This window comes from Solanum verrucosum, unplaced genomic scaffold, assembly GCF_900185275.1.
Source record: "Solanum verrucosum unplaced genomic scaffold, falcon-dt-bn FXZP01000288.1, whole genome shotgun sequence".
Lineage (NCBI taxonomy): Eukaryota > Viridiplantae > Streptophyta > Magnoliopsida > Solanales > Solanaceae > Solanum > Solanum verrucosum.
In genome coordinates this window covers 144,600-154,609 of record NW_026019933.1, presented here as the reverse complement: position 1 = coordinate 154,609, position 10,010 = coordinate 144,600, and the positions used below count along the sequence as shown (strand labels likewise).

Sequence of the window (10,010 nt, the reverse complement as noted above, 5' to 3'; positions counted from 1 at the left end):
AACTTAGTTTTCAAAAGCATAAACTGACCAAGTTCAATTTAGACCCCAATTAAACTCCTTAAAACGAAATAAAGTAATTTGGTAAGGAAAAGACCAAACTACCCTTCAAAAATCCGGATTACACTTTCCTTATCTGAACAACCCAACTTCCAATGGGAATATCTCACTCATACGAACTCGGAATCGTACAAACTCGGTGGCGTTCGAAATATAATTCCAAGATCTTTCCTAAGGTATCTAAAAGAACACCTAACTCATCCTGAGCTAGGAGTTATGGTCGTTTGAAGTTGACCAAAAACCCAAACTTAACTTAACAAATTTACAGATTTTTCATTCTTTCCTAAAATGACTATTTCTAATTCTAACTCCATCTAATTCTTTCAATTATCTAGATGTTACACTATCGAGGAGGATCATAATCTAGAAGAAGATCAACAAGATATGTTAAATGATGAATTTGATGTTGTGGACATGAATAATCATGAAATTGGAAAAGATGAAGTGCCGGACTTTGAGAGCAACAATCCTCCTACACCTATTGTTGCAACAACAATCTAACTTCTTCTCAATCATCATGTGTGAATAATGTTTAAGATGATGAAACCGATTTTTATAAGGTAATGACATTCAAGAACAAGGAAGAACTAGCAAATTCATTAAAAATTGCTTGCTTGAAAAAAGATTTTAGATTGAAAAAGGTGATCAATTTTCGTAATGTGTTTTCTTTTAAATGTTCATATCCGGAGTGCAATTGGTGGCTGAGGGCTGTGAAATTTAAAAGTAGCGACAGGTTTGTCATTAGAATCTATGAAAAGTACCATATGTGTAGTTCAGAGCATCTTACAAGCCATAATCCGCTTGCCACGACAAAACTCATAGGTAAGTACTTTGAAAATAGGTTTCCCAATGGTAAAGGCCCATCCACAAAAGAGATGTCAAATCAACTCTGCACATAATTGGGTTGTAAGGTAAGCTATTGGAAGATTTATAAGGGCATGGAGCATGCTAAGTCTTCGGTTAGGGGAACACATGATCACGGGTATGCAATGCTTAATGCGTACCGTTATATGCTTGAAGTTGCAAATCCAGGAAGCAAGACGACATTGTCACTCAATGAAAATGGGAGGTTCAAGTACTTCTTTGTATCATATGCCGCTTAGATAATTGGTTTTTAAGAAATGAGAAAAGTAATAGCCGTTGATGGGACATTCTTGAGGAACAAGTATGAAGGAGTTTTGCTATCGGCGGTGGAACAAGATGCTGAGAATCATATATTTCCAGTGGATTTGTGTGTTGTGGACAAGGAATGTGATGCCTCATATGAATATTTTTTTCAAAATATGAAAAGCTTTGTAGATGATACTGATGAGTTGTGCATTATTTCTGTTAGGCATCTAAGTATTCGAAAGATGGTTTTGACTATCTACCCTGCATCTCATTATGGTTGTTGCATGAGACACCTTGGGGAAAGTATTCGAAATAACTTTCACAATTCAAAGGTAGTGTCCCATTTTTATAAAGCAGCAAAGGCGTACGATAGATGTGAGTTCAATGACCATTTCAATCAAATAAGAAATTTGGTACCAAAGGCTGCTGAAACTCGTGAACGTATTGGATAACACACATGGAGCAGGGCATTTTGCCCGAGAAATAGGTACATTATTGTTTATACCATCTCGTTTGAGTTTATTGTAATTTTATGTGTTTTGATTGATTTTTATTTTTTGTTGTGTAGATATAACATTATGACATCAAACATCGCGGAGTCGGTGAATGTTATGTTTGATGTTGGAAGAGAATTTCCCATTGTCACTCTATGTGATGAAATAAATAAGAGATTTGCACTTTTATTTCACCAGAGGCGTATGGAGCTGGTGAACTCTGCAAATTGATTTGTTCCTTCAATTGAAAAAGGCATATCAAAGTATGTCAACGCGGGTAACAAGTTGTTGGCTCATCAAATCGCTAACTACAAGTTCAGTGTCACTGGTCATGGTGATGTTGCTACGGTGGATCTACAAAGAAGAACTTGTACTTGTAGATTTTTTGACTTGGACAAAATCCCTAGTCCACATGCCATGGAAGCGCTTCGATCCCAATATAGTGCCGATTTTGCAAATCAGATTTATGAGTATACCTCTCCATATTATTCAGTGGAAAAATACATAATTACATATTGTGAGCAAATTCATCCGGTGCCACCTAAAGATTCTTGGATTGTCCCTTTGGATACCATAGAGAGAGAAATACCTCCGCCATATGTTGATCCAAGAAAACCTGGAAGAAGGAGATATAAGAGACGGCGTGGAGTTGGTGAATCATTCCCAACAAGAAAAAATAAGTGTTTCGTATGTAAGGACTTTGGCCACAAAAGAACTATATGCCCAAATTGAAATGTTCCATAAGTATTGTTGAATTTTAATGAATGTTCTTTTTTATTTGAGGATGATGTTCCCTATCATTTTATCTTAATTTGAATCAACTTATGTTATGTTATGTTATTTATATAAAAATGTGTGATTTATTTTGAACTGATGCATCTGTTACAACATATGCATATTATGTGTTGCTACTTACAACAAAAAATTGCATATGTTCCAACATATAACAATTATGTGTTTAGATTTTACAACAGAATATTGCATATGTTCCAACATATGTCAATTATGTGTTACAAGTACAACAGAATAACGCATATGTTCCAACATATTTCTAATAAATAATTACGTATAAGGTGTGTGAACAATCAATCATTATTGTCATTGGAACAACTTTCAAGAAAAAAAATTAATTACAACTCTTCATATTTTACCATTTTTTCAAAAAAAAAAGTACTTGCATTTGAAAAGTAAAAAAATGTCTCTTCTCTTCTCTTCTTCTTCAGAAGTTGCAACTTTTCACATATTCATTACATTCCTGGGATTATACAAGGACACAACAGAAGATCCTTTCATTTAATTTTCTCCAAGATGGGAAGGAAGAATAAATCTTCAAAAATGAAAATGACTAGGAGTAAGAAAAACTACATTGAATCTCTTCCGAGGGAACTACTAATTGATATCGTTGAAAGGATTGCTTCCTACTCCTTGAAAGATTTAATGAATGTTAAATTAAGGTATGTATGTATTAATCAATTTTCGCTCTTTATTTTGATTTCCTAAACATTTGATTTGATTTCTCAGTTCCAAGGTCCTCAATTAAGTCGCTAATGAACCTTCTATATATCAAAAGGTAACATTGGTCAACTTTCCTTATTGTAGATGGTCGGTGAACCGTTGGTCAGAAGTTTGAAAATCCATTTCTTTCCTGGAAATGTGCAGAGCATCGGGAATTTAGAAGCCTTATACAAAAAAGGCATGGTAATTTTTAATGTTTTTCGTATGTATTCTCGTTTTTATCAAATGTATCATGCCTTTTAAATGTGTTATTTCTTCTGTAGTTTGATTTTTTCAACAATAATAATCCAAATTCATTGGGAATGATTAGTCAAGCAGCAGACGGTGACCACATTAGTGTATCCTATGTGCTTGCCCTAATTTCAATCTTCAAGGGCGGTGAATCCATGAGAGAAGGCTTAATGTTCATTGCAAACATGAAAAAAATGGAGCCACTAAAAATCAAAAGATGTCGACACAAGTTGCAATATGTTTTAGGTGGAATGTGGGTGCCAGAACCTCAATTGTTGGGAGAAAGACCCATTTGTTGCACTGTTCATCAACATGAGCAAAGCGTTCGCAAAAATGATTAGCTCGGGGAAAGTGACGATGAAGATGTTATTCGTTGTGAATTATGTAGTTGTGATTTAGAACTAGATTATGTAGTTAAATTTATGCCTTATACCATTGTGTGGTATTAATTAAATTGCCATTTGTGGCAACATATGTACATAACTTGCAAATTCATGGTGAAAAATGTGGCATTTTTGTATTTTGTACTCATTTTTGAATTTGTTCTTTATAAAATGTTTAATCTAAAAATATTTTTTTTCATAGTGTTCTCATTTTGACCATCCTTGAAATTAAGTACTTGCATTTGAAAAGTCAAAAGTGCCTCTTCGTCTTTAGAAGTTGTAATTTTTCACATTCATTATATTGGGATTATATAAGAAGAACACAACTTAGGTCCTTTCATTTAATTTTCTCCAAGATGGGAAGGAAATAGAAAAAATCTACAAAAATAACTAGGAGTAAAAACAAACTTCATTGAATCCCTCCCAAGGGAACTACTAATTCATATCGTTGAAAGGATTGCTTCCTACTCCTTCAAAGATTTAATGAATGTTAAATTAAGGTATGTATGTATTAATCAATTTTCGCTCTTTAATTTGATTTCCTGACCATTTGATTTGATTTCTCAGTTCTACGGTCCTCAATCAAGTCGGTAATGAACCTTTTGTGTATCAAAAGGTAACGTTGGGCGACTTTACTGGATATATATGGCCGTGTAACCCTTGGTCAGTTGTTCGAAAATGCACTTCTTTCCTGGAAATGTGCAGAGCATCGGAGAATTTAGAAGCCTTATATAGAAAAGGCGTGGTAATTTTTAATGTTTTTCACATGTATTCACATTTTTATCAATGTATTGTGCCTTTTAAATGTGTTATTTCTTCTGTAGTTTGATTAATTCAACCATAGCGATCCAAATGCATTGGGAATGATTAATCAAGCAACATACGGAGGTCACATTGGTGCATCATATGCGCTTGCCATAATTTCAATCTTCAAGGGTGGTGAATCTATGAGAGAAGGCTTATTGTTCATTGCCAACATGAGAAAAATGGAGCCACTAAAACTCAGAAGATGTCGATAGAAGTTGCGATATTTTTTAGGTGGAATATGGGTGCCAGAACCTCATTTGTTGCACTGTTCATCAATTCTATCACGTTCGTTGTGAATTATGTAGTTGTGATTTAGAACTAGATGAAGTATTTAAATTTCTGTCTTATACCGATGTGTGGTATTAATTAAATTGTTATGTGTGGCAACATATATACATTTCTTGCAAACTCATGGGGAAAAAATGACCTTTTTGTGTTTTGTATTGATTCTTGAATTTGTTCTTTATAAAATGTTTAATCTAAAAAAAATTAGTGTTCTCATTTTACAAAGACTATCATACCACTAGTTCAGCATACAATGACCAAGTAATTCCATATGATAGTTACATAACACCCTTATAAATCGTTGTTCCAAGTGTTATAGCATCTTTTTATTGCTTAATTATGGTCCAAAGTACTAAAATTTTGTCCAATTTGACATTTTTTCCATTGCTAAATCGCTCAATTTATCGATTAACCCATCCTTGAAGTGTCATATGAGGCAAAATATGCACGTTCTGTGGGATAAAATGTTGAATTTTCCAGCAGAAATTGCAACAAACATGTCATATGTGGCAACATATGTATATCCTAAAATGTATTTTTTGGGGTTAATTCAATTAAATTGTCACCTAATTCAACATGTAACGGATCATTCTAGAATACTACTACCCTCACTCCACTAACACACACTCCACTCACTCTCACTCATTATAAAAGGGTTAATACTTAGGTTAGGGTTCCCTTAATTCACAATTTACTAAAAAAATAGCTTTATTTTTTATTTTCTTTCCTTTATTCTTTCTCCTCTCCTCCTCTCACACTCAAATTTTCCTGAGAAGATGTTACCACCTTGGACAAATTTAAGTCTCCACATGCTATTGTTGTGGGTGATCAGCGTAATTATGTTGTTCTCAGTTAATATAATGTCTTCTTCAAGTGTGTTCTCAGTGCATGAGTGATGATCGTTGTTTGTTTTTGTAGGATCTTATCTAATGGAGGGTAGCTTTATCATTTGGTAAGTCTTCTTACTTTATATATAACATCATGTCTGGTCTGGTAACGGCGTGCATGGGGTAGCTAACTATGGTTGTTTGTTTTTCTGTAGGTGGTCTTGTGACAGAGTGCATGGGTAGCTTTGATCCACCACCCTTCAAGAAAGAATGGTGATGCCCCTCCAGGTTTAATCGCTCAATGTTGACTCCAGATCCTCCAGTTAAGTCCTTTTTTGCCGGTTGAAGTAGTAGTATATGGTTAGAGAGTTTCAGATGTAAATTTTGTTATTTTTGTTGGCATTAATGCCTTGTAAATATGGATAAGTAGCCTAGCCTTGCATGTCACTATATCAACTATCAATGGCATGTTTATGTTTATGTTTAATATTTCCCAGGTTATATGCTTGAATTCCTCTCTATTAATGGCGATACTACTTACATGTACACATAATTGACATATGTTGCAACAACTTAAAAACATAAGTACTTTATAAAAGTCATAGGCAAGCCCAACCTCTAAAACTGGCCCAATCAGCCCATTATTTCATTTCTAGAAGGGATATATTTATAAATTAGGGTTTTCATTTTCTTTCTCGCCGCTTCGCTTTCTCTCACTTCTCTCTCTCTCGCTCTCTTCGCATGGATCTCAGATCTCTAGAGTGCATGGGTTATAATGATGTTATTTATTTTATTAGTCCTTTTTGTCTATCTTTTTTGTTCTTTGGTTTTTAACATGTAACTAATTGATTGGCCTTTGGTTAAACCAAACCTCAACACTGTCATGTACTGTCAAATCAATGAAATCATTAATTTTACAATATAGTCGTTGGGTAAGAATGAGTTCTTTAAATATAGATCAGTACTCTAGATTTAATGAATGAGTTTTGTTTGTTTTTGTTACTTTTGATATAATGTCAAATGCAATGTTGAATCGAATTTGTAATGATGAAAATGATCCATGTTGGGTGTGAAAATCTGTTGCAAACATGGAGACTTACTTTCAATGCAAACTTCATGGTCGAAGGACAATCCAGGTCAAAGATTTTGGTCTTGTCCACACTATCGTGTATGTACATTTCTACATCTTAGTTTGGAGACTTCTCTTTATTTTGTTTTTTGTTAAAATTTAAATTTCTTTGTGGTGTGTATATTAGGAGAATGCATGCAACTTCTTTAGATGGAGGGATTGTGAAGATGTTGATATATGATCCAAGTTCGTTATTCTGAGATTGGGGAACAGAATTAAGGAGTTGAAAATTAATGATGAAAGTCATATTAAAAGAACTAACAAATGGGTGATGAAGGAGAAGAAGAAGACCAAATGTTGTAACAACTGGAAGCTAATCTTCGTGTTGTTTGTTGTGGTTTTTTATTCTATTTCTAAGCATTACCAAGAAGAAGAATATTGTGGAGGATGGAAAATTCTTATGTAGTTGTGTACAACCATTAAAATTATCATAGTTGTGGAAATAAATAAATGTAGTTTTGCACTCATGTTCCAACATTTTTACTTGTTCTAAACATAACATAATATGAGTCAAATGTTGCAATATATGAGTCTAATGTTGCTACATATCACCCATCTATAGTAACATGTGAGTCAAATGTTGCTACATATCACCCATCTATAGTAACATGTGACTCAAATGTTGCTACAAATGACCTATGAGTTGCTACATATGAGGCATATGTTGCTACAAATACCTCAAATGTTGCAACATATCACCCTTATGTAGCATTATTTGACCATTTGAGGCATATGTTGCTATAGATGACCCATGTGTTGCTTCATATGAGGCATATATATGTTGCTACAAATAACTTATTTGTTGCTACAGATGCCTCAAATGTTGCGACATATCACCCTTATGTATCAACGTTTGACCATTTGAGGCATATATTACTACAAATGACCCATATGTTGCTACACATGACTTATCTGTTGCGACATATCACCCTTATGTAACAACATTTCATTAAGTACTCGCTCTCAATATAACATCACATACTATGTACTTGCTCACAATATAAGATAACATAACATAACCGATAAAATAAAATATTGTCATTAATTACAAACACATTGTCAAGACTCCAAACTCCTAGATACTATCCCAGCAGCCCAAATCCATTGCATTCGACCAACTGTATTGTCACACAACAGGGTTTGGGGAGGTTGAATTGCTATCCTAGTAATTACATGCTCAATAAATGTATTCGAATATGACCCGCACACGGCTTTAATGTCATTTGTTACCATGGATTTCAATCAACCTTCAATTTCCCATAGTTCATTGAGGAACTTATCTAGCAAATGCTTCATTATTCAACTTTGCTTCAACAATTTTGGCAGCAACTCGAACACATGTTGTATAAATGTAAAAAATTTGTCATGCTCCATACCCATCAGAGAGAAGTCATAAACATTCATGCGACCCTCGTGCAAGAGGATCTCAAGAGTCACAAAATGAGTTTTGTTCAGGTTCATGACTATTAGAATCCTTTTTGCACCAATCCAATCCATGCCTCCAGGATATGGTCTAATGCCCCTGACGTAGTTAATCATATCTTCATCCCATTCAAACTCATTAATTAACTGTGTAAAGCTTTTGCCATCAACTGTTGTTGCCTCCTCGCTAATATTGTCATACCTTTTCTGAAGTTGGTATAGAAGTTCAGATCCAGGATTCTATCCGTGGAATCATAGTACTCAAGGTATCTCAAATGCCTCTCCCGCATGAGGCTAAGAATTTCATTAATATACTGAAATAAAAAATAATATTAAAGAGTAAAGAAGAGTAATCATTGAAAAGATAAAACAAACGAACATTATAAATTGAAGGTACTAGTAGAGAAAAATTACCCAGTCTTCCCACCAAATATTCATGCTTGTCATGGTCGTGAAATTATCTCCACTAAAAAAAATGTATGTCGTATTGTACACGCAAATCCTTTCCTCTCATCAGTTCCACTAGTTTGTTCATTTGAGCTATAGGTTGTGCTTATAAAGATTCGCATGCTTGAATTCCAACAATTTCTCTCCTACGGCCATTGGTAATTCTCCAAATATTTTCTTCTTCAAATTTTGTATTGCCTTGATAAAGGATTTTTTTCTCCTCTTGGCCTGTGGAGTATATGGATCCTGAACATTCTTTGATGGAATGACCTTGACCCCCTCTTGTTTTTAAATTCATTCACAGCCTGACTCATCCTGTTTCTTACACTTTTCACATAGAAAGCCAGAGCATCGACTACAAGAGGTAGCCTCAACACTTTGTACACCAACATTAGCACCAATATTAACACCAGCCTTTACAGCCGCATCAACCATATCATCCTCATTAAAAACAACTAACGGTTGATCATCAAGTCTTGCTCTTTTGATGGTTGTTGCTCCAAGAAATTTCTTGTTAACATTATCTACTACAAGATCAAATAAGGTTTCAACCAATCCTAGAGTAATCAGAGATGGCATTTGCAATTCCTTTTCTGCTTGGACAAGCCATGGATGCACAACCTAAAATTTAAAAATCAGTCATCCGTAGGAATATTTTGGTCAGATGTTGTAACAAATGTGTCATCTGAAATCTCTTGTTTTGCAGTAGTTACTTGATGCCTCAAATGAGGAATGACTTCAAATGCCCAAGCCTATAAAAAAGGAAAACATGTCACAAATCAAATGTTGAATTATTCAATAAAATATAAAAAGATTAAGAAAATTTATGTTTACCATGAATGCCCATGGAAAGTCAAATAAGTTATTGGTCTTTGGAGATAAAGGAGCCAACAAGTATTTGACAGTTAATTCGTAGTTGTCATGACCCCAAGGATAGTTGTTGAAAGCCTCAATATCCTCAGATAACTTCACCAATTTAAGGGCTATGTTGTTGTTGACATATTTGGCCAAAAGTACATTATGTACAAACCAAAGTAAGCACAATGACTCCTTGTGCTTCTTTGGTGTATCTTTGTCATTCAACAAATATATCAATTGAGGATTTTTTAAGCTTGGGCCAACAAAGGACACCAAGTCCTGCTCTTCAGTTGACTGCTCCTTACTTGTTTGTGCTTCTCCTTTCTTTCGTTTCCGTGGTTATTTTTTTACCATGAATTCAGGGATTTTATCGAAAGGAGAATGTCATTTTAACCCTATAACTATGTCAAACTCTCTTTTGCCAAAGAAGAGTGGCATGTCACAA

General features: G+C 34.4%; 1 protein-coding gene across 1 annotated transcript; it reads left to right on the top strand.

Moving 5' to 3' along the window:
* Positions 1-995: 995 nt before the first annotated feature.
* On the top strand, positions 996-5,986 carry LOC125833197 (uncharacterized). The gene is made up of 5 exons (XM_049512344.1): positions 996-1,132; positions 1,736-1,818; positions 1,915-2,313; positions 5,801-5,818; positions 5,925-5,986. The coding sequence occupies exons 1-5, from the start codon at positions 996-998 to the stop codon at positions 5,984-5,986; spliced, it is 699 nt and encodes a 232-aa protein (XP_049368301.1).
* The last annotated feature ends 4,024 nt before the right edge of the window (positions 5,987-10,010 follow it).